The sequence below is a fragment of the Quercus lobata genome, chromosome 11, assembly GCF_001633185.2.
Source record: "Quercus lobata isolate SW786 chromosome 11, ValleyOak3.0 Primary Assembly, whole genome shotgun sequence".
NCBI lineage: Eukaryota > Viridiplantae > Streptophyta > Magnoliopsida > Fagales > Fagaceae > Quercus > Quercus lobata.
Genome location: NC_044914.1, coordinates 38684956 through 38710625, shown reverse-complemented (window position 1 = coordinate 38710625; position 25670 = coordinate 38684956). Strand labels below are relative to the sequence as shown.

The following is a 25670-nucleotide window of genomic DNA, read 5'->3' as shown; positions in this document are numbered from 1 at the left end:
GACAAGCTTTACTCGGACATCTTGATTCTTAGTCAAAGTTCACATCAAAGTCAACAACTATAGAATCACAATATCTGAGCACTTTTGAATTCTCAAGTGAAGAAATAGATCCCAAAATTGGAATCTATGTGAAAAACTGAGCAAGACAAGTCCTTGAAATTTCTGACTTTCGACCAAGATTTACGCAAAGGTCAACCTTCTGGAAATCGGACGTTTGTGCAATTTCCAAGTTTCAAATGAAGAAACAGATCCCAAAATTGAAATGTACTCGAAAAACCAAGTGGGATAGATCTGTTTTGAAAATTTTGACTTCTTGGTCAAAGTCAACCATGGTTAAGGCCTTTTCCTCCTTTTTTTTTAGGCAGGAGGTTCAGATCTGGGTCAGGATGAACGGGTCAGATTTGGACACGCGAGCCAAACCGGGTCTAGTGACATCATCTATGATGTCATAAAATTGAGGCGCGTGTTAGAATATGGCACGTGGAGCGTGGGAGCGCGTGCTTTGGTGAGGTGGCGCGTGTTGGCGCGTGAAACTAAGGCTGTGCACGCTGGCTTTTCTGGCAGCGTGTGGAGGAGCATCGCTATTCTCCTTGACCTGAAACTTTCAGGTTTTGTAGATCTTGGGCCGATGGATCTAGTGGTGGCATCGGTTTTGTAAAATGTTTCTCGAATTCGCACAAATTTGAATGAGAAATCCGCGGGTCGTTGGGAATTTGTGGCCACACGTGGCGGTGTGTTATGGCTCCACTATGGGCGTATTTTCTCAGTCTTGTAGTTCGATGTCCTTAGAAGATTTCTGTGGGTTGAGTTTTGTGAAATCTTGTCAGAGTTTTAGAAATCCGAAAGAGGAGACCATAGGCATTGTTGGACTAGTTGCCATCTTAGTCCACTCTGACGCTGGTTGCTCTGACAGGACGGTGGCTGCTCTAACAGGACGTTGCCAAGATACTGACTAAATGTCTCTTTTGTTTGTCGAATTTTATTTTCAAAATTTGATGCAAACTTCTTTGATTTTAAGTGCTTGTGAGTTTGCAAAAACGAATTTGAGCTTCTGTTATTTTCACGTGAACACCATTTTTTCCACTGTTCAGTTGGTGGAACCATATCTGCCCCCTTTATTTTTCTTAACTTCTAGTTTAGCAGAACTTCTCTATAAAAGAGTATGGGATTGTCTTCTTTCATCACTTAGCTGATTTTCCTTCTGCCTTCATTTTTTTTTTTGGCATGCCTTGAGATTTTCTTCTAACATTTTTTTTTGGGTTATTGCTTGTTTTTGTTTTGCAGCATGCATCCCATTGATCTTTAGGTTTTGACATCAAACTTTACACTGGCATTCATGATGCATTGATGCTATCACTAGCACTTGTCTTCGAAGCTATACTGGCCTTTGTCTTGGCAATTAAGCCGCATCAACACTTGCCTTTGCAACGTGGCCACATCAACAGTCTTTACCATGAAGTCGTGCTGGCTCTTATGTTGGCAATGAAGCAATACTAGCACCAGTCCTTCCAACAGAACTATACTAGCACTAATTTTTGCATGAAGGTGTTCCACACTTGTCTTTGCAACGTAACTACACCAATTGTCTTTTCCATAAAGTTGCACAAACATTCGCCTTTGCCAAGAAGCCTCATCAATACTCGTCTTTGCAATGAAGCTACACCAACACTTTTCTTTTGCCATAAAGCTGCATCAACACTTCATTTGCATTGAAGTCGTGCCAATATTCATCTTTGTCATGAAGTCACGTCAACACTTCATTTTCACCGAAGCCGTGCTAACATTGGCCTTTACAATGAAGCTGTATTAGCACCAATTTTTAGAAGTGACAAAGTTCAAACATCAAGGGTACATAGTACTATCACCAAACACCAAGATTTTAGAGATGCCAACAAGACTTTGAAGATGCAAGGAGCTCTCATTAAGACTTTGAAAATGCAAGGAGATGGCAACAAAACCTTAAAGTTTCAAGAAGCTTCCATCAAGACTTTGAGGATGCAAAAAGATTTCGACAAAACCTTGAAGATGCAAGGAGCCTGTATCAAGACTTTGAAGATGTAAGGAAATGCCAACAAAACTTTGAAGATGCTAGAAAAAATAATGCCACTACTTTGAAGATGCTGGAGTATGTCGCCAAGACTTAGAACATGCCACCAAGAATTTGACATTGCATGAATATGCTCTTAGAGGCGAGATGATGTAACACAATCTTTAGATGTTGGAGGAAGGTGACGTTGTCCAAATTTCAGAGACATGATGTGAAACGACACCACTCAGAAGGGAGATGATGTGGTTCAAATTTCAAAGTTGTGAAGTGAATGTAGCCTAGACTTGAAAGGTACAAGAAGGTGCCCCCTAGAGATAAGTGATGCAAAGCATATTTCAGAGATGTGAGAGGATGTCCACAGAAGATGAGCAATGCAATGCAAACTTCATTCCTTGCAAAAGAGGTTGAAGATTTTATTTTACTCCACAACCAAGAACCAACTTATGTTTATCATTAGTTCAAGGAAAGCTGAGTAACATCAATTCTTTGCAGCTGTCATTTTCCACCATAATGATCTTTGAGCATTATGTAGTGAGCAATTGACTGATCTTAAGCAATGCCTACCAATCAAACGGATCTCAAAAGCATATTGACTACCTTTGGAAAAACTCTTCAAACTAAACTGGCAATCCTTCTTCTTTTCATGTGACTGAACTTAGTGAAAAGTACTAAGCTGCCTATGTACCTTTTTAAGGGATCAAATCATCACGTAGTTCAAAAGTTTTTTTTTTTTTTTTTTTTTTTTTTTTTTTTTTTTTTTTTTTTCGTTTTTGTTTTTTTGATGATGATTTTTTTTAACCATAAAAATAAGGGCTCACATGTGTAATCCTCACCCTACGCCCCACAGTATTTCGTGGGTACTAATTGCGCATAATGGGTATCACCACTAATCGAACTTGAGACCTTGGCCTCAAGGGTGACAAAGGTATCCAACCACTACGCCACACTCGCAAATGGTGACATAGAGTAGGATTCATTTTTCTTTATTTGTGCGCTTTCAAAGGCAATGAGAAGACATCATGTACCTTCTTAGTATTGCAGTGGGCAGTTTAAGCTCTTACCGAGGAGCGATCCTCGATTTTCAAGCATAGAAGCGCTTAAGGAACTTCCTGTTAATGGGACCGATCCTTACACCATCATTGTCAATCAATTTGTAAGCCTTGTTAGTGTTTGCCCCCTGCCTGAGAGTTGGAAGTACATCACAAGCAACAGTCACATGGTTTGACTCGACAACTTTATCAAGGTCTAGATCAATCTTGTTTTCTTTGGCAAGCTTCACGATTTGTTCTTTGAAGACGAAGCATTTTTGGATTGGGTGGCCAATGATGCGATGATATTTGCAGTAGTTAAGGTCATCAACTTTCCCCATGTCTTCTGGTCGCTTGCATTCTGGCAATTCAATCAGCTTCAATTGCAATAGTTTTTCTAAGATGTTTGGCATATCTTTATCAGGGAACGGATATGCTTTTTGCTCACATTCCTTAAAAGTAAAGCGACGTACTTCGTTCTTTTGCCATCCTTTAAGCTGTTTTTCATTTGCCTTCGCTCCTCTTCTTGGAAACTTAACTACAGCAGTGTTAACAACCATTGGGTCTTTGAGATTGCTTTTTGCATTCCTGTCATTCCTCCTTACTTCCCTTCTACTTTCTTCAAGTATGGGAGGTTTTGTATTTCCGTGGCTAGCAATGCTCAGCTCCATGTCATGTGCACGAGTTGTTAGCTCTTCAAATGTTTGGGGCTTTATCCCTTGGAGGATGTAAAGAAGTCCCTAATGCATGCCTTGGATGCACATCTTTACAACAAATATTTCAGAAAGTCTATCCTTACAATCCAAACTCAAAGAACGCCATCAATTGATATAATCAACCACCAACTCATTTTCCCATTACTTGGTATTAGTAAGCTCCATCATGCTCACCGTGCGATGCGTGCTTTAGAATCGGTCAAGAAATCCTCTTTCAAGTTGTTCCTAAATGTCAATTGACTCAGGTTCTAAGTCTGTATACCAATCAAAGGCATTTCCCTTAAGCGAACGGATAAATTGCTTTACAAGGAGGCCACCTTGAGTCCCTACATTCTCACAAGTTTCTACAAAGTGAGCAATGTGTTGCTTAGGATTTCCTTTGCCATCAAACTGCAAGAACTCGAGGGGTTGATACCCATTTGGCATTCTCATGTTGTTGATGCGCTTTTATAGGGTTTTGAATATGTGAGAGAACTTGTAGAAGAACCTCCATATTGTGCTCGGATGATATTTGTTATCATGTCTTGCAATTGTTGAACTGATAACAAAGCAACTAAAATAGATTGTTCCCATTGAGGAGTGTTTTGATTTTCTTTCCCTTTGTCATTCTTTGTAGAAGTGAAGCCAAATGGGAATTTAGGACCATGGCTTGATTTGCCAAGATCTTGCATTTCGAGTTTATTCAATAGAGTTGCAATTTAGAGGTCATTATCTTCAAGTGCTTTTATGAGAAGGATGGCCCTTTGCTCCATTTCAACCATATTTTCTTCCATGGTAGAGGTGTTAGTCATCATGACTGACACAACTTCCCAAGATGATGGAGAAGAAAGTGAATTGAAGTGAGCACATGAAATCTCATCTTTTAAGTTCCTTTCGATGGGAGAGAAATCATGCGACCAACTTCTTGTGAAGGAATAAGGGGATTTGCCCCCATACTTGAGTTGTTCTAAGGTGGAGATGTCCTTGTTGATGACCTTACTTCTTGTAAGAGGGTCTAAGGAGATGATTGTCTAGACCTTGGCTTCCTTGGTTAATTGAGATTAAAGTTGATTATGAGCTTTAGGTTGGCTACGATCGATTGCTCCAATGTAATTATTGGTGGTAGCCATACCAAGTCTAACTGAAGTAGCTATTGTTGAAACTTGAATGTTCTTGCTAGAGGCCATTTGAGTTGATAGCAAGATGATGAAGATTTCTTTCTTTGAAGGAGAATGAGATGAAAGGCAGAAAAGTCCCACCAGGCATGCCAGAATTTGTGGACAACTAAATTTCTTAATTCAAAATAAATCAAACAAGTAAAAATAGTTTCACAAATGTGAATTTGTATTGATGAATGTGTGGTACAATTCTCTGTGATTACAAAAAAAGTGATCCTCTGATTCAATCTCCTTGAAAGATTTGTTGATTGGAATTGTGGTAATGTGATTTTGATTCGAACACCAAATATACTTCAATTTGGCTGAAGAATGGATCGAAGATCTTTGAAACAGAATTACAATGAATCTCTAGCTATGAGCTTGTTAGAAATCCTTTGCTCTTCATGTTCTTCGTGCGTTCTTCGTCTTCGAAGGTTTGTGGTAAAAGTTCTTCGGGGCTTTAGAGGCTTGAATCCATAGCACTTCACTAATTTGTGGTTTGTTGAGGTTTTTGGAGGCTTTTGGGCTTGATTCCAGTGAACTTTAAGATCTAGGAATATGATTTGGATGATTCCTCTTCAAATGTTCTTCGTATTTGAAGGTTTGTGGTAGAAGTTCTTCAAGGCTTTAAAGGCTTGAATCCGTAGAGGTTCGCTTGATTTATGGTTTATTGAGGTTTCTAGACGCTTTTGAGCTTGATTCCAGTGACCTTTGAGATCTAGGCAGGTAGTTTAGATGATTCTACTTTGAATGTTCCTTGCATTTGAGGCCGAAATTCTTGAAGTTCCTGAAGGCTTCAGGGCTTGATTCCAGCAGAGCTTCAGAATTTTTGAGTGTTTCTGAATCTTCTCTGATGCTGCTTATGCTTGTGAGAGACCACGCCCCCGGCCCGTTTTATGAGATGTTGGGCCAAACCCACGTGAATGGGTGAAGTCGTGTTATTGTTTCTCAAAATGGAGGTTCGACTAGTTATATTTTCCCTTTTAGATTAAGGTTTTACAATGGAGTTACCACTTATTTAATTATTGGAATAAATAAGAAAACCAAAATTGAAAATTTTATCATTTTATTAATTTGTAATTGAATTTACATTGATCATAGGAAAATTACATGGCTTTAGTCCTAGATACAATCTAAGATAAAGTACATGGCTTTGTTTCCTAGTTACAATCTAAGAATCGAAAATTACATGGATAAGCATTTGATCTACTAACCCTTGATCTAAGCTCGGAGGCTACGTTACAAGGTGGGAAGATGTTAGGCACCCACCTTGTCCGATGAAATCGGTCTTCTAGATTATGGTGGCCAACATTCATATCATATCATCCAATATGTCAATCAATTTGCATGTTGAATTTAATGTGTGTGCATATGATAAACCCTAATTCAATTTATTAAGCATAGCATTTGGATTGAAAATAAACTCTAGTGAATGTGTGTGGATGGTGATATCTTAGATTCAAGAATTTAAAAGAATTATTAAACAAACATCTTTTTCATGTTTTTTTTTATGTGGATTTAAGATCGAAACTAGTGTTATGCATGAACATGTGATGAACAACCAAGAATATATGAAGAACACATAAGAACATTTAAGAGCATTCAAATATATTCAAGAGAATTAAATAGTTACTATCATGTTTTAATCCTAAATTCTCATCACGGAAACACAAAAAAACAAGTTAGGGAAAAGGATTATACATTCATGCAAGATCCATATGGTGGAGGAGGAGACTCTTGGTAGAGGTCTTAAGGGTGAAGGAAAAGAAGAGTTAGGAGAGGAAGAGTGAGTCTCACTCAATACCTTGAGTCTCAAGAAGATCAAGATATGACAAAACTACTCAATTTTACTAGAACTCAAGAGAAGGAAGAAAGGGAGTTTTTTTGTATGCCTTGGAATGAAAGAGATGGGGGTTTATATAATAGTGGTGGAAGAAATATGAATGAAAGGTCATTTAATGAGGATTGACAAAGAATCATGAACCTAAACCTCATTTTAGCTTTTGGGAAAATCTGGTGCATTAAATGTGGAAATTGATGAGAGTGAGGAGCAAGTAAAGTTCGGTTTTCCCGTAGCTGCTGTAACAGCCTATAGAGCCAATTTTGAAAAATCATATCTGACTCAATTCTGATCGGAATTGTCTCATTCTTATGCTCAAATTGAAGTCCCGGATGTCTAGTTTCTGGAAAAATTAACCTCATTCACAGATTCAAAATATTCTGAGAGATATCGATAAAATAGTGAGCAGAGGTCATTTGTTAGAAAATGGTTTCAGCACAATTAACATTAATAGATCCCAAATTAGCTCCCAATTAACATTAAATGGCTTCAATCACTCCCATTTCAGACTTAATTGGTTCCAAATTTACTCTAATTAAAAGATAATTTCACAAATTACTCATTGAATAAATAATGTTTAACTATCTAATTAATTAGGTATATGCAACCTTATCATAAAATATAGTCCAAATCAATCAAATTATGACACATCATTAGTCTTAAGTTTATTACACTTATAACCAATTGAAATCAATTATTCATAATCACATATAGTCAGACTCAATTTGTGATAGTGCATCTCAGTCATTAAAACTTGATTTGATGATAACTTTTAATTTGGTGGTCCGATTAGGGCTTATGACCAATCGATTTGATCGTTACAACATTAAGATCATTTTGGTGAAATGAGATTAAGGATCTAATGGTCAGAATCAAGATGCATATTTTCAAGGCAAAATTACCCTTTTACCCTCCATGTGAGGTTAAATGCGGGTTGCAAAATGAGATGTCAACAGTGCTTTAGATGGCTTGGTCTGTGTGTTCCAGGATCTCTCCCAAGGTGTCTTGGTGTGTTGAAATTCCTTAGGAAGCCTTCTATTTATAGGAGTTTAAGGGTGGGTGAGCAACACGTGGCGGAGTCTGATTGGTGACACATGTCACAACCTGATTAGTCTGCCTATGTCATCGCTTATATGTGCTGGATTGTTTATGTCATCGCCTACACGTGCTAGGCTGATTATGTCATCGCTTACATGTGCGGGGCTTCTTATGTCATCGCTTACACGTGCTGGACTGCCTACATCATCGCTTACACGCGCTGATATGTGATTGGTTTTTGCATGTATTTTATGCCTCTATTTTAATGACAATTGGTAAATTTCTGTTGGTTTCTGAGTAGTGATAGCAAAACCTAGCAACAATACGTGGCGCTTTGTAATTGACTGTATTTTGTAGACTTGATAGTATAATGTGTGAGCTTGTGATAAGTCGGGAATTTTCCCTCTGTACAGGTGGATTGTTACACAATGTAATTAGTTAGAAGTTAGGGAAATTCCTAATTCCTACATGTGCTAGACTGATTATGTCATCGCTTACACGTGCAAGGCTGTTTATGTCATTACTTACACGTGCTGGACTGCCTACGTCATCGCTTACTCGTGCTGATATGTGATTGATTTTTGCATGTATTTTATGCCTCTATTTTAATGACACTTGGCAAATTTCTGTTGGTTTCTGAGTAGTGATAACAAAATCTAGCAACAATACGTGACGCTTTGTAATTGGCTGTATTTTGTGAACTTGGTAGTATGACGTGTCAGCTTGTGATAAGTTGGGAATTTTCCCCCTGTACAGGTGGATTGTTACACAGTGTAATTAGTTAGAGGTTAGTTAGGGAAATTCCTAATTTCCCACTTCTTTGCTTACTCTGTTTTGTGTATATAAAGCAAGTAGATATTTATGTATTTTGTATCTTTCTCATAATCAATCAATCAATCAGAATCTTTCAATCAGAGTTTTCTCCCTCCCCAAGTTTCTTTGAAGTTATGGTAGTTTCTAAAAACTCCTTTTCTTTACAGAATCTTTGATTTTTTTTTAATCCTATTTCTCCTTAAAAAATGGATTAATTAATGTAATTGAGTTACAGACTCTCTTGGCATCTTCTAACTGTTCAATGTTTGATCGAATTCAAGTAGCCCCACTTGCATGCTATGACTTTCAAAATCTGTTCTCAAATATCAAAGTTCAAATTTGCATACATTTTTTATTGAGAAACGTGGGCCCATTAAAATATAGAATCGGTGATCATTGTCAGAACCTACCTGTTTATAAATCAATGATGATCTGTGTACTGGATAACTACACAAAGAAATTAAAGAATATTCAATGATCATTTGAACTTGTTAAAGCTGTTTGAGAAGTGTTGTTTTGTGACAAGTTTCTCAAAAAGCCATGACAATATTTAGGGAAGTTCCTAATTTCCCGGTTCTTTGCTTACTCTGTTGGCATCTTCTAACTGTTCAATGTTTGATCGAATTCAAGCAGCCCCACTTGCATGCTTTTACTTTCAAAATCTGTTCTCAAATATCAAAGCAAGTAGATATTTATGTAAAGCAAGTAGATACTTATGTATTTTGCATCTTTCCCGTAATCAATCAATTAGAATCTTTCAATCAAAGCAAGTAGATATTTATGTAAAGCAAGTAGATATCCCACTTGCATGCTACCTCTTTATAACTACTACATGAAAGCCATGACAATTTGTGTCCATAGGAAGAGCAAAACATAATATGGAGCTGAGCAAGAAGTATTTCATGCTAATTTCTTTCTTTATCATAATTTCATCTCTTGGAATTGAGTCTACTAAGGAGGAGCCACCAAGAACTGGCAAGCACTTTGTGCTAATTCATGGAGCATGCCTTGGAGCTTGGTCTTGGTACAAGCTTGAGACACTGCTAAAATCTTCAGGGCACAATGTCACTGCACTAGACTTAGGCGCTTCTGGAATCAACCCACTGCAGGCAAATGATCTCCAATCAAGTTCTGACTATTTCAAGCCTTTGAGGGACTTCATGGAAGCTCTTCCTTTTCATGAAAGAGTAATCCTTGTTGGTCATAGCTATGGTGGGTATGCAATTTCTCAAGCCATGGAATATTATCCAAGTAAGATTTCTGTAGCTGTTTTTGCCACTGCCCTCATGCCTGGGCCGACCCTCAACTATTCCACCCTCAAACAAATGGTACTCCTTGCAACTTTTTTTCAAATGATTTTTTTTTTTTTAACGATAAAGTTCAATATAATATAATCAGATCAAATAGAAGTAAGTGTAACCCTATTACACTTGCAATTTCTCTCCAACAAAATTCATTACCCTTTAAAATACCATTGAGATTCAGGCCCAAGTCGGCATATTAACCACAAGATTTGAACTATTGTGCAATGTCCATGCCCTAATATGAGCTCTTGTTGAAGCTATAGCTGGGTCAAAAATATTTTAGGATGGCAAAAAATTGTTCTAGGCTCCTGGCTTTACTATAATCTCGACCTGCCCATCATAAAAAATAAAATCTAAACCTACCCTTAAGAAAATATCTCATCATATAATTTTTATATATATTTCTATAAATTAGCTAATTATTAATATTTACCTGTCCGATTCTGAAAAAAAAAAAAGAAAAAAAAGAAAACTATTTACCTATACAAATTTTATGATTAGAAATTCATAGTTGTTGGTGATCAACTTTATTAAAATTTTTGAATACTCTATTGAATTTTCTTCTTAAAAAAAAAAAAAAAAACCTCTATTAAATTGGTGATATCAGATATGTGATCCTTAGAAATAAGTTTTCATTTCACCCCTGTAACACCAACCCCACTCTTTAAGTTTTGACACTGATTTATCTTATTATTACAGTCAATGAGCCAAGAAGTCCCTCAACTTGACAATCACTATACATATGACCAAGGCCCAAACAACCCTCCAACTACTAAAATCTTCGGGCCCTTGTCCTCAGCATCATATTTGTTCCCGCTTAGTCCAATTGAGGTAAGAAATGCATTTTCTTTTCCAAAACTTCTTTTTGAAACTAACATGTCAACCTTCTGATTATGTTCAAACAAGTGCTCTAACATTTTATGTTGCAATTTGTTGTAGGATTTGACACTGGCTGCCTTGTTGTTGAGACCATTACGTTTGTTTAGTGATGAAGACCTGTCAAAGCAGCTAATGCTGTCTACTAAGAAGTATGGATCAGTTAAAAAGGTTTTCATCATAGCTGAAAAAGATAAGGCGATAAAGAGAGATTTTCAATTGTGGATGATTGAGAGAAATCCACCCAGTGATGTGGTGGAGATCAAAGGATCAGATCACATGGTCATGATGTCTAAGACAATAGAGCTTTGGTCTCATCTCCAAGGCATTGCTGAGAAATATTCTTAATCCACTTTCAATGCATGGGACATTGATTCACTAGCAATGTATTATAATCAGAGAGAGAGAGAGAATTATAATTTATAAGCCATAGCTTGTAGTAAATAAGCCAGTGGTATTGTGGCACAAGGCTTTCTATGAAAATGATATTGTTTTAATAATAATAAAATTTGTATTTCTAACCTTCTACAATATAAAAAAAATTGACCGAATCATGTTTAATCACAAAATTGCTTACTTGTGTGTACAAAGTAGTACTCTATTGAATTCTAAAGGTTATTGGTTCCAATAGACAATACTACCTCCAACTAGCTTACTCTGATATCTTGAAATGATTAATTTGCAATTTGTCAACATTTAGTTTTTGAAAATTACTTCACATTCTAATATTTATAAACTCAACCCAGTGTATGCTCATATTTAGTAGGATTTTTCTCATTTGTCAGCTCTTCCAAGGGCTTAAACATGGTGGAGAGTGCTAGTAGGAAGAAAAATGGAATAGAGAAATATTCCCTCTTTGAGTTCACTATCACCCTGTGCTCCACACTCTCATACTTCTCATTACTCCAAACCAAAATAATTTCCATTCCCAAAGTAAAATTGGACAATAATAAAAGCCTTCAAACACATACAAGCTCCAATATAGGGATGGTATCAATTCTAATTGGACCAATAATTATATCAACATGTTACGAGAATCTATGTTACCACTGGCATCCAATTGAGAAGTGATGCCTAGTAATTTAGATGCTTGATAATCTAATTGTTCCTATGTTTAGTTTGATTAGGGATTTAATAAGATTCATAGGAATATGAAATTCTTATGTTTGGTTTATTCTTAAGAATCTTATAGTAATTATTTACTTTTCTCAAATTATTGTTACGTTTGTATATACAATATCATGTCATTTTTTTCCTCCAAAAAATAATGACAAAATATAAATTATAAATTATGGTAAATTCATTGAAATTGTAGTCTAATATTTTTGAATGACATATATAATACAAAAATAATTATTTAGCTAGATTCTTGTTCTTCACAACATTGTGTTTTATTAATAAAAATAATATATTTTCTTTTAGCATCAAACTCAATTCCGAATATGAAATATAAAAAGAAAAACTATATATAATCTTACAAACAAACATGACAATGAATATAGTAAAAATTATATATATATATATATATATATAAAAGTGAAGGAGGGGTGGTTTTAAACCTGAAAAATGTCATTAAAAGTTACAAAATGTTGTCATCTTCTACCCATTCAAAAAATAAAAAGATTCCAGAAGCCGCACTTGCTTGCTATGACTTTCAAAATTTTTTCTAAAAGTCAAAGTTTTAAGTTACATGATATTTTTATTTTATTGAGAAAATGTGAGCCTATTAGAATGGGTTTCTTTTTTTCTTTTTTAATTTCTTTCTTTCTTTCCTTGCTAGAAGAGCCCATTAGAATAATCATTGTCAAAACCTACCCTTTATACATTGACGATAATTTGTGTACTGGAGAACTGCACAAAGAAATCTAAAATATTTAATCATTTGTGCTTGTTAACATGTTTGGAAAGTGATCAGCTTGGTGTCTGTGTGACAAGATTTTCAAAAAGCCTTATCAGAGAACTCAAAGTCAAATTCAAACAAAGGGACAAAAAAAATTATATGGTCAAATTGCATAGTTTATGTTGAGTCCTTAGGAAAGGTGCTCATCATCAAAACCTACCTCTTTATAACTACATAAAACCCATGACAATTTGTGTGTCCTTAGGAAGAACAAAACATAATATGGAGCTGAGCAAGAAGCATTTCATGTTAATTTCTTTTTTTATCATTCTTTCATCTCTTGGAATTGAGGCTACTAAGGAGCCACCAAGAACTGGCAAGCACTTTGTGCTAATTCATGGTTCATGCCTTGGAGCTTGGTCCTGGTACAAGCTTGTGACACTACTAAAATCTTCTGGTCACAATGTCACTGCACTAGATTTAGCTGCTTCTGGGATCAATCCATTGCAGGCAAATGATCTCCAATCAAGTTTTGACTATTTCAAGCCCTTGAGGGACTTCATGGAAGCTCTTCCTTCTCATGAAAGAGTAATCCTTGTTAGTCATAGCCTTGGTGGCATGGCAATTTCTCAAGCCATGGAATATTTTCCAAGTAAGATCTCTGTAGCTGTTTTTGTCACTGCCTTAATGCCTGGGCCAACCCTCAACATTTCCACCCTCAATCAAATGGTATTCACTGTCTTAATGCACCTTTTTTTTTTCTTTTTCTTTTTTTCATTTTAATGGTAAAGTACAATATTAATTAGGTTTAGTAGATGTAACTAGTATGTAAGTGTTGGTTGTAACCTTTTTACCCTTGCAATTTGAATCTCTGTCCAGCAAAATTCATGAGCTTTTTCTTATCCAAAAAAAAAAAAAAAAAATCATGAGCTTTTATACCATTGAGATTCAGGCCCAAGTTAACATTTTAACTATGACTTGAGATGCTGTAAAATGTTTAGGCCCAAAGATGAGCTCTTATTAAAGCTAGTGCTGTCCCAAATGTTTAGGACGGTCAAAAAACTATTCTGGCTTCCTGGTTTTACCATCATCTCAACCTACCCATCATCTAAATAAATAAATAAAATCTACCTAAGAAAATAGGTCATATAATTATATATAGACCCAAACAAAGCTATACGATTTACTATACCATATTTACGTTTCATTATATTATTATTTACCTGTCCAAATTTCATAATAGAAAATTCATAGTTGTTAGTAATCAACTCTCTTGTATAAATAAATAAATAAAAATAGTAATCAACTCTTTTTTCTTCTTTTTTTGAGAATCAAGTGATCAGCTCTATTAAAACTTCCTTTTTTTAGCTACCTACTCTTTGCAATTTTATTTAATCATAAATGTCATGATAGGAAATTTAGTGACCAACTCATTTTTTTTTTTTTTTTTGGGAGAATTAAGTGATCAACTCTATTAAATTGTCTTTTGTTAGTGACTTACTCTTTGCATTTTGACACTGATTTGTCTAATAATAAATTTCATGATGGGAAATTCATAGTCATTAGTGATCAACTCTATTAAATTGCCTTTTGCTAGTAACCTACTCTTTGCATTTTGACACTGATTAGTCTAATAATAAATTTCATGAAAAGAAATTCATAGTTGTTAGAGATCAACTCTCTCTTTTTTTAATAGAATCAAGTGATCAACTCTATTAAATTTCTTTTAGTTAGCAACCTACTCTTTGCATTTTGACACTGATTTGTCTAATAATAAATTTTATGATAGGAGATTCATAGTTGTTAGAGATCAACTCCTTTTTCTTTTCAATTTTAATTTTAGAATCAAGTGATCAACTCTTTTTATTTTTATTTTTTTAGAATCAAGTGATCAACTCCATTAAATTGCCTTATGTTAGTGACCTGCTCTCTGCATCTTGACATTGAGATGTCTAATTATTACAGTCTTTCAGCCAACAAGGCCCTCTGCTTGACAGTCACTATATATATGACCAAGGCCCAAACAATCCTCCAACCACTTTCATCTTCGGGCCCTTGTACTTGGCATCAGATGTGTTCCAACTTAGCCCAATTGAGGTAAGAATTGCATTTTTTTAAAAATAAAAATAGAGTGGAAAATACATTATATTAAATACAAAAGTTCTTGTTGAAACTAACATATCAACATTGTATGTTACAACTGTTGTAGGATTTGACACTGGCCACCTTGTTGTTGAGACCACTACGTTTGTTTAGTGATGAAGACCTATCAAAGCAGCTAATGCTGTCCTCTGAGAATTATGGGTCGGTTAAACGGGTTTACATCATATCCGAAAAAGATAAGGTGGCAAGGAGGGATCTTCAACTGTGGATGATTGAGAGAAATCCACCCAATGATGTGGTGGAGATCAAAGGATCTGATCACATGGTCATGATGTCTAAGCCAATAGAGCTTTGGGCTCATCTCCAAGGCATTGCTGAGAAATATTCTTATCCCATTTTCTAATGCATGGGACATTTCACTTTCTACTTTCAACACAACATTGAAATCGAGAGAATACTAAGCTATAGATTGCAGCAAATAAGCCATTGGTGTTATGGCACCGGTGATAAAATATCAATAAGTATTTCAAGGGAATAAATTTTGTCATAACTTTTTCACTTATATTGAATTGAATATGGACTGAGATTGTGTTTAGTGCATCTTTACATTGGACACGTTAGAATGAGGACACTTATCCTTATCCATTGAGTATAATTTGTAGTGGTAGTGCAGCTTCCTTTTGCAGGTGAATATTTATTAATCAAAAAATAATATTACGTTGTTATTGATATTACTCTAATAAAAATTTATCAAAAAAAGTGAAAAAAAAATTGCTTCCCTAATCTCATATAAATATTGCTTAGATGAAAACTTAGGGCGAATTTGGTCAAATCTACTCTACTCTAATCTTCTTTTCTCCAACTCTGCTTCCCCTTTATTTCCTTTTAATCCAAACTGGTTGTTATAGAGACAACTCTTATTCTAGATAAGGATATCTATTTTCATATTTCTCAATAAAATATCTATCTTCCAATATTATGCTTACACAATATTTTTATTTTTCCAACTCATGCAAAAAAAGAGTCATGCTCAGTTATTTTCTTGGTGTTTGTTGAATGAAAAAGATTGATTGGTGTATTATTTCCAGATAGAACTATCACTATAAAATAAAGTTAATTTTATGGCTGTGGCCACTGGGCCAGGGCACTGTATAATATGAATAAATCAAATAAGATAAAACTGATAATATTATTGAATGCAAACAAAGTTACAGGACATTTGTTGCATGTCAATTCTGACATGATCCTTGGAAGAGAGTACTTATCCATGGAAAGGGAATCTCTCATTGACGTTTTTGGAGCTTATGTATTATTTTTTAAGCCTATTTTAAATTTAGACGGATGCTAGCTAATTGCTAACTTGAATAATTGATATCACAGTGTTATCACTAAAATAATGCAATAATGGTCTTCAAATTATCACTTAATTGATCCCCACGTGTTAGTTAAGGCTTAATAAGATTCTCAAAAAAAAAAAAAAAAAAAATTAAGGCTTAATACATTTTTATATAGCAAAGGAATATATGATATTTTAGTCATAAACCAACTTTAGTCCTTTATTGGCAATGTACCCTCCTTATTTGACTTCGTGTCTTTATGCTAATTATTTTTTATTTTATGAAAATTTGTGTGTTTCAATTAGCTTAATTGGTATACTTCATTGAATAAAGATCTCAAATTCATGATTGAATTCCACTTTAAAAAATTCATTGGTGTTGGAGATCATTATTATGAAAAGGATGAAATGGATGGTATAAGTTTAAAGAATATATATTTTGTGAAAACCTTTTCATCAAAAAAATATTTTATCATGAAAACTTTGGCCATTGTTAATTAGCACGAAGCCAAAACAATGCAAAATTAAAACGCACCATAAAAAGTTTGTATTCTTAATTCTATATTCTTAGCATGTACCACACATGCACCTACCTTTTATAGACATTTTCAATGGAAGATTACTCGGCAAGGGCCACTAAAAATATTATCAAGGATAAATTATATATATTCTAAACTTTATAGTTTAAAGATAAAGTTTAACTACAAAATTGGTTATAACCTAAGATTAAAACCTTATTCAATAAAATAAATATTTATGTAATAACTAATAGCCGAAACATTTGACTTTTTGTTGACCATTTCTCATTGCGCCACTTGGCTACATAACTTACTGCAATGTTCTCTTTAAAACACTAAACAATTGTATCTTTTTGATGGTTTGCTTATTCAATTTCAAATGCCACGTACATATTTAAAAATACCAAACAATTATACATTTTCATTTTGTCCACTAAATTTCAGTATCTATTTACCATTTCACATAAGATTTATATATATCACCTTTTCATAATTTAATTTTGTGACGATTGGAAAAAATTTTGCGTGTGTTTTAAATCATTTGAATCAATCGTTGGTGCTTGCGTCTGATCCTACGAGAGGATTTGTGAATTCGTTGGTGCTTGCGTCTGATCCTGCGAGAGGATTTGTGAATTATGCATGGTATTATGATTTCGGTTTGGCTCTTGTGTATGATATCCATTTGCGACGATGATCTGCTTTGGAAATTTGCACTGCTTCGAAAATTTTCTTGGTTAGCAACCATTAAGAACTTTTAGAACTAATTGGTTTTTTGTGATTGTTATGAATATACAGGCAGATTGTCTTTTCATTATTGTATAATATATTTGTTTTAACATGTTCAGGAATAGATGAGTTTCTTGGCCATGGTTATATTATATTTTATTCAAGTGCTTAAATACTCATGTATTACAAATGGCTATTATATACCTGTTGAGTTTATGAATGAATCAATATAGATTATCTTGGTTGGAGATATTGATGACCACTCCTTATTCGTAGAAACACACAACAAAGTTTATTAGGTTTTACAAATAGGAATTTTGGAGAAGACACACAGGTTTTTTGTGTTTCTAAGAAAGATGAAAAAGAAGAATTTGATCGAATGAATATGAACTACTATTTATACCCAAAGGATTATGACCCTTCAATAGACATGTTGTCATTCAATATGCAGTTTTTCGACCAATAATCATTTTTTCATTCAATAAGTACCTTTTCGGTCAATAGGAATATTTTCATGCAATAAACACATTTTTCAGTTATTAGGCACATTTTCAGTCAATATGCACATTTTCCGTCAATAAGTACCTTTAATATATATATCTCATATGAAGGGTTATAACCTTTCAATAGATACCTTCTAGTATATCCAATATGAAGAGTTATAACATTTCAATAGGCATCTTTTGGTATATCTAATATGAAAGGTTATAACCTTTCAATAGGCACCTTTTAATATATATTTAATTTGAAGAGTTGTGACTTTTCAATGGCACCTTTTAATATATCTAATTTGAAGGGTTTTGACTTCTCAATAGACACCTTTTAATATATCTAATTTGAAGGATTATGACATTTCAATAGACTTCTTTTGGTATATATCTTACAAGATATCTTTTACATACCTATATATACAACAAAAATTAAACTAGAGCCGCAACATTTTATCTATTATTATTTACTTCAAAAAACTAATAAATAAAACAACATTGCTTTCTTTTACCTAACTGATAAAAATTTATACTATTTCTTTCAATATCATTTTTTTTTTTAATTTCATACATTTTTGCTTACTACTTAAAATAAAAAATAATGATTTTTTTTTCCTAAAACTTATTTAGTAGTTATTTCCGTGCATCGCACGGGTTAGCGACTAGTTACTACATATTTTGAAAATCTTATCGTTGAATTGTATGTTCTTTATGTTCTTATTATACATGTCAAATTTTGTATAAATCAGATATTATTTACTAATTACTATATCATCTATAAACTTATTTATTATGTATAATTTTAAACTACAAAAACTTACAATTTAAATAACTTATTGATGATCTATTGATCTTTAGTTTTTTAGAAATTTTGCAAGCATAGAGAATATAAGAAGAAAATGTAATCCAATGGTGGATTTGTCAAAATTCATCTCCAATAAAAAGATATTAAGGATGTAACCTTAGGCTACAACCTTACTCAATAAAATAAATATTACTACATATTTTGAAAATCTAACCATTGAATTCTATGTTCTTTATGCTCTTAATACACATGCCAAATTTTGTATCAATTGGATATTATTTACTATATCATCCATAAACTTGTATCTTATGCATAATTTTAAACTACAAAAACTTGCAATTTAAACAATTTATTGATGACATAACATTGAAAAAAGTAACAAATTAAACCCTATAGTTTGTGTGGGGCCGGGGAGCTTATGATCCGGTCCACGATCTATCCGGGCTCAGGGCCCGTGCCGAGGACAAATGGTCAAGTTCCGAGGTGTCAAAGGGAACAGCTGAGGACGACCCTATCCTCGGCACTCCAGGACTTCAATGGGAAGAGCAACGTCTCAATGGAGGCAATCCCCGAACAGCCCCCTGAAGGGGATGTGAATGGAATGGGGCCCACGTGGAGGTACAGTACAAAATCGGGTCAGTGAAAATACATCCCCTCCGCATTAAATGCACCCGCCAGCATCCTGGTCATGTTAATGAGAAAAGACGCTTGGACGGTGTAACTTCAATCATCGCAACTAACAGAAAGTAAGAGAGGACAGCTGATGGGATGGGTACAGAAGTAAGTACCTGCCTGACCAACAAGTAGAGGGCTAAGATTAACCAAAAAGGACTATATAATGTAAAGGTTAGTGCACCAAAAGGCTGGCTGGGAAAAATGGCCAAAAACCAGAGCCTCCCAGCCCGCCTCCAAGAGAAAGACTCCCAAGGCGAACACGATTTAAACCATGTATGAACACCATGTAAAACCCACCGTCTGGTGACTGAGGCCTAGCCTTTCAAACCCACGCTCTACAAATGATATTGTTTGGGCCTTTTTACGTGAGATCCCAACACTGTTACGGTTCGTTACAAATCGCGTCCTTACAGTTTGAAACATAACAAATTAAATCCAAAATTTTCAAAAGTAACAAATGAAACATTTCCATTGAATGTAATTTAAAATGGATTAAAGGTTTAATTTATTACTTTTTGAAATTTTAGTGTTTAATTTGTTACTTTTCAAACTAAAGGGTTTAATTTGATATTTTTTAAAAATTGAGAGTTTAATTTGTTACATTTCAAGGTATAAGATTTAATTTGTTATTATGACCCTAAACTATAAGATTTAAAAATATAAGTTTTCCTAATATAAAAAAACTTATGTGAATTATGCGATACAAAGTTGAATAGATAAGTACTAATAATAGGAAAAGCAAAAACGAAACCTATAGGGTTTTTTTTTTTTTTTTTTTTTTTTTTTTTTTTTTTTTTTAATCTTGTATATATAGGTATTGAAGGTCTTAATAATGTATGATGTCTTAGTAAATGTATTTAAAACTTCAGTTTAAAGGTTTGGACTCATTTATATTATTTTAATTTTAAAATTCTTTTTTTATCCTTCGCCTGAGACTTTCACTGATGTGATTACTTATTAAACTTAATCACTAATTCAATACGTGGTCATAATTTTATGATTAAAATACAAATTATAATCTCTAAGTTTGGGATCATTTTGATTTTAGTCCTTTACATTTGTGATGGGTTTTAATGTTGTCCTTTTGCACCTTATATATGTTACGTTAAAGTGAAAGTTGAGAGAAAAGATTAATCAAAAATCATAATTAGATTCTAATTGAACTTGAACTTCGATGGCGGCTGACAATATTGACAACGACTGGGCAAGTCGGACTATGGGCTAGATCGGCGACGGCGACTTCAAAGGGTGAGAGAGATTGAGAGGAATCGGTGAGAGGAACAGAGATAAGAGAGATTGGGAACCGGTGAGAGAGAATAGAGGTGAGAGAGAAGAGAAAAGAATAAAGTGAAGAGAGAGGAGGGAGAAAAGAGAATTAAAAAAAATATTAAAACTTATACAATTTCTGTCTGTACGCTCTCATATTTAAGAGTGTAATATACACTCATGCCAAATATTTTGGCATTTGAGACACCTCATGATGGTCTATTTTTGGTGTTTGGTGTGCCAAATGTCATGATGGTCTGTTTTTGGTGTTTGGCACACCTGATGAGAATGCTCTAAGTGTTTCTATCTTTTAACTACACTTTTATATAAATAAATAAATATATATATATATATATTAACTACACTCCATTTCATGCCAAGTGTATATATATATATATATATATATTTAACTACACTCCATTTCATGCCAAGTATCCTTCCAATTATTCATTAATTATGTGTAAAATATTTTTATATGTAAATTCAAATTTCTTTTTTTTTAGAAGGCAAATTCATGTATCTAAACCTAGAAAATGTAAAATACTCAAATGCCAAATATTTGGCATTTGACACACCTAATGAGAATGCTCTAAGTGTTTCTATCTTTTAACTACACTTTTATATATATATATATATATATATATATATATATATTAACTACACTCCATTTCACGCCAAGTATCCTTCCAATTATTCATTAATTATGTGTAAAATATTTTTATATGTAAATTCAAGTTTCTTTTTTTTAGAAGGCAAATTCATGTATCTAAACCTAGAAAATGTAAAATACTCATTTCAAATTCATTATGCATTTATGTAAAACCATGAATGTGTAACATTTATTACTTATTAGGTATAAATATTATGTGTGTACTACACCCTTGCATAAACAAAGCTTATAGCTCATAAGCTAGTTTAAGACTTTTAGTGAATAATGTAGTTGTTAAGTACCAACTAAACACAAACAAAGACATTCTAATAAATTAAGTCAATAAATTTGAAGGTAGTGATAATAATGGTGAGAGGTAGAGGGAGATAGATATGAGATTTGGTGAGGAAGAGGAGGTTTTGGAAGGTGAAGGTATAGGTTTTTAAGGCAAAGGATATGATGGTGAAAGTAAATTTCAGTTGTGGTTGTAGGAGGTGGTTGGATACTTGGATTGTGTCCATGGCTCTGAACAGACGTTGATTAGGATTTTAGGGAGAGAGATATAGGTTAAGAAATTGGGAAGAAAAAAAAGGAAATGAGAAAAACGAGGAATAAACTTTAAATATATAATTTCAAAGTAGTAATTTCATAGTGCTCAAATTTTAGGACATTAATTAAATGGCGTAATTTGTGTTTAATTGGCATTTAATGGTCATGTCATGCGTAGGAATGGGAGTAATACTAAAGATACAAACTTTTTTATAAAAAGTTTTACAGGCTGTTGATGTGGTGAGTAATTATTAGTAAATGAAAAAAGTAATGTTAATGATAAGTTTAAATGAAAACCAATAAGAAGCTGACCACAACAACCGTTTGTAAAAATATTATAAAATAATTTGTGACTATAACATTACTCGTAGGAATGGACGGCAGGATAATATTCATAGCAATAAGGGAATTAAATCAAAAATTTTAAATTCCAGTTACTAAAATCAAAATTACCCATTTTCTCAACAACAAAAAATCAAAATTACCCCAACTTAGAGAATATGCTACATTTTAGTCTGACTTCATCATATAGTACTAGCCACAATGTTTGGAAAATGATTCATTTTGACATCCAATTTGGATCTTCTTAATTAGCACAAAGGTAGGTAAAAATAGGTAAAAGGTGGTAGCTTTACAAGGAACCAAATTGATTGCTTTGGATAATCTTAATACTAAAGGTAGGTGAAAAAAAAATGAATTCAAAGGTAGGTAATTAGCTAGCTTTGCAAGCAACTAAATTAAATTGGTTGTGAAGACAACTAGTGTTGCAGTTGGTTAAATAGCCATGTTAACCTGAGTTGGGTTGTCCCACTAAATAAAAACTCTTCATATATACCTCTGATATCCCAAAAAAATCTAACAAATATCTCTAGCTACACAGTACTGTATGTACAAATTGCAAGGGTAGCTCCAAAGTCCAAAGACAAATTCAGCCAACAGTATCTAATTCCAGCTCCACCTAAAAACCATATCCAACCTTCAAAGTTCTGGAGCTCTTTTCTAGGTGCAGATGAGTGAACTTAGGACAGTACTGCTTTTTACACAGGGAAAAGCTATAGACCCTACAATCAGGGACAGACCTACAGTAGGGCAGGGGGGCCATTGCCCCCCCCCCCAAAAAAAAAAGCTATTACCACCCCCCCCAAAAAAAAAAAAGCTATATACTAAATTTCGTCCTAATAGCCCCCCCTCCCCAAAATATTTAAAAAAAAAAAAAAAAACTGGCATGAATAAATCTGAAAAAATCACCGACAAATTCTCATAAAAATAAAAAATAAATAACTGACAAAATAAAAAATAAAATATGGAATGAAATCTGAAAACCTAAATTACAATTCTCAAATTTTTACCCTAACCTCACTCTTCCTCCACTCAACCTCATCAAGTATCAACGCCTCCTCCAGGCTCCATCACTGCTGCTAAGTGTTGCTGCTGTTCTTTTCCTCAGATCAGATCCGGACTGTTGGTCTATTGCTGCTGCTGCTCCTCATCAGATGCTTGATCACAATCACACACGGTAAATCTAAGAAATTTCTCTCCTCTCTCAAGTTTAGATTTTTGTTTTTTTGTCTTGCCAGGTTAGCCCTCTGCCTTCTGCATTTTTTGATGAATTGTGTTGACTGTATTTCAGTATTTGTGAATTGTGGTTTACTGGCTTTTGTTGGACTGGTGTGTTTACTGTGTTGTGTCTTGTCATCATGTCTGTGTGGACCGTAGACTTAGTTGGTGACTTGGTGTTTGCGGCTTTGGATTGAGACTAGAGTATTGACCAATGTGTAAAGTGTAATTGTTTATTTGTTTGTTGCTTTTTGCTTTTTGGATTGTGTGGACGTAGGACCAATTTCAAACTTTGTTTGTAACTTTTTTTTTTCTTTGGTTTTAACTATAAAGAAATAAAGTGGGACCAAGATACAGTGGAATGTGAGTATGTGATAGTGAATATCTTATTTGTGAGAGTAGTATTTGGTAGTATTAGGGGTGTGTAGAAAACCCACCGACCCGCCAAACCCGATCCAACCCAACTCGACCCACTGGGTTGGGTCGGTTTTTAAGGCTTGGTGGGTTGGGTTGGGTTACAAAAAATAATTTTATAGCGGGTCGGGTTGGGTTTGGGTCATAAAATTACAAACCCGCCAAACCTGACCCGACCCACCATATTTAACATATATTTAAAATATATTTTATATTTAATAATTTTTTTTAAATCAATTGTAGGGAACTTATATATATATATATATATTATATATTTAATAATTTAAAAAAAAAAACCAGTTGTAGAGCAACATTTCCTCAATTCCTCCTACTAATACTAATTCAATATATATAAAAAATATATTATATAATTAATAAATTTTTTTAAATAACAAATTATTCATATCCTATATAAAAGCCAATTAGTTTACATAAATCCTAATAAATTACTATTGTTGTTTAGTCATTAGTGCCGAGCCTTTAAGGAGTTACATTGATACTAATCTTTAGGTTTTTTTAATATATTAATATTTATATTTTTTTCTACTCAATTTAATAATAATAATAAAAAAATTTTGTCAAACCCATGGGTTCAACCCGACCCAACCCAACCCACGTGGGTTGGGTTGGGTTGGGTTGAATTTTTTTTGACCCACCATGGTGGGTTGGGTCAAAAAGTCCCCTTAACCCGACCCAACCCGACCCATGCACACCCCTAGGTAGTATTTTTTTTTTGTCACTTGTGAGCCTGTGAAGATTAGTCTTTGGTAAGTCATAAGTGACTTTTTTATGAGACCATCACCAATTGACCAAGTCTTTGGTTAATTGTTTTGGTTTTATCAAAAATTGTCTTTGTTACTTTGTGTGATGTGGCTAATATAGTAATATTATATGTATATATACGATAATATGAACTTTGTATGTTATACTTTGTCGACATTTTTATAATATCAAATGTTTAAGAAACAATTATTTTATATATAGTATTTTGTTGAATATGAAATAGGTGTTAGTTTTTTATTTTTCATTAAAAAAAAAAAAAAAAAAAAAAAAAAAGTTGTTTTAAGCTTTGGCCCCCCCAGGTTCAAATCGTGGTTCCGTCCCTGCCTACAATGAAGCAAAATTCTTCACCAAGCTACTCATCCCTCCTAACTTTCTTAAATATTTGAATTGGGAAAAAGTTATAAAACCAGATTTCCTCCCAAAACCTTCTGGACGCGGTGTAGTCATAGACGACCAATATGGACGAACTACCTTAATTGAACCCCATCAGTAGGTATATACAGTAAACATGAATATATAGCGCCCCATCTCTATTCTATTGTGGGCCTGAATTTTGAAGGTGATATCAAACCAGCTGGTTTCTTGGATATGAATCGTTTCAATAAACCGCATCGCTTGGACCTTAACTGTCCTGATGCTGGTTGGGAAGCTCTACCACCCATGACTTTTCCTGATAAATTATACCCAAAATCCGTAGTCCTTGATGGTAAGTTATATGTCATGGGTAGTTGGCATGGTGGTGAGTTACGATCGGAAGAAGCAGAAGCAAAAGGGTATGGCTGGATGGAGGTTTATGACCCCATCTAAAATACTTGGGAACCCTTGCCCAATCCTCCATCTGGCTTTGGCCTTGATAACATCTTTGCTAAACGTATCGTTTACACTGCTCTCCCCTTCAGAAAACAGATCCTAGTATCTCAAAAATATGATGTGAACACTCGATGTTGGTCTACACTAGTGCCTCCTACCAAGCTTGCTCGTTATCAGGATATATAGAATAGGTGATCATTCTCAGAACCTACCCGTTTATAAATCAATGATAATCTGTGTACTGGATAACTGCACAAAGAAATTAAAGAATACTCAATGATCATTTGAACTTGTTAAACCTGTTTGAGAAGTGTTAACCTGTTTGACTCCAAGAATTTTGTTCATGATGTTCT

General features: G+C 34.0%; 2 protein-coding genes across 3 annotated transcripts; both read left to right on the top strand.

The window, feature by feature from the left end:
- Window positions 1-8727: 8727 nt before the first annotated feature.
- On the top strand, window positions 8728-11332 carry LOC115969031 (salicylic acid-binding protein 2-like). 2 transcript variants are annotated; one of them, XM_031088589.1, is made up of 4 exons: window positions 8728-8755; window positions 9566-9946; window positions 10622-10753; window positions 10862-11331. In XM_031088589.1, the coding sequence occupies exons 1-4, from the start codon at window positions 8753-8755 to the stop codon at window positions 11144-11146; spliced, it is 801 nt and encodes a 266-aa protein (XP_030944449.1). In that variant the 5' UTR covers window positions 8728-8752; the 3' UTR covers window positions 11147-11331. The 2 variants fall into 2 exon arrangements, with proteins under 2 accessions (XP_030944449.1, XP_030944448.1); XM_031088588.1 differs by lacking the exon at window positions 8728-8755 and having other exon boundaries at window positions 8799-9946; window positions 10862-11332.
- Window positions 11333-12920: 1588 nt separating this feature from the next.
- LOC115966824 (salicylic acid-binding protein 2-like) lies at window positions 12921-15144 on the top strand. Its single transcript, XM_031085976.1, has 3 exons — window positions 12921-13367; window positions 14604-14735; window positions 14848-15144. Exons 1-3 carry the CDS (start codon window positions 12921-12923, stop codon window positions 15142-15144), a joined length of 876 nt encoding a protein of 291 aa, XP_030941836.1.
- The last annotated feature ends 10526 nt before the right edge of the window (window positions 15145-25670 follow it).

Coding starts and splice junctions, on each gene's coding strand:
- LOC115969031 (XM_031088588.1), top strand. CDS start 9,497: ATGGAGCTGAGCAAGAAGTATTTCATGCTAATTTCTTTCTTTATCATA. Junction 9,947..10,621: donor ATTCCACCCTCAAACAAATG/GTACTCCTTGCA, acceptor TTATTATTACAG/TCAATGAGCCAAGAAGTCCC. Junction 10,754..10,861: donor TCCCGCTTAGTCCAATTGAG/GTAAGAAATGCA, acceptor AATTTGTTGTAG/GATTTGACACTGGCTGCCTT.
- LOC115966824 (XM_031085976.1), top strand. CDS start 12,921: ATGGAGCTGAGCAAGAAGCATTTCATGTTAATTTCTTTTTTTATCATT. Junction 13,368..14,603: donor TTTCCACCCTCAATCAAATG/GTATTCACTGTC, acceptor TAATTATTACAG/TCTTTCAGCCAACAAGGCCC. Junction 14,736..14,847: donor TCCAACTTAGCCCAATTGAG/GTAAGAATTGCA, acceptor CAACTGTTGTAG/GATTTGACACTGGCCACCTT.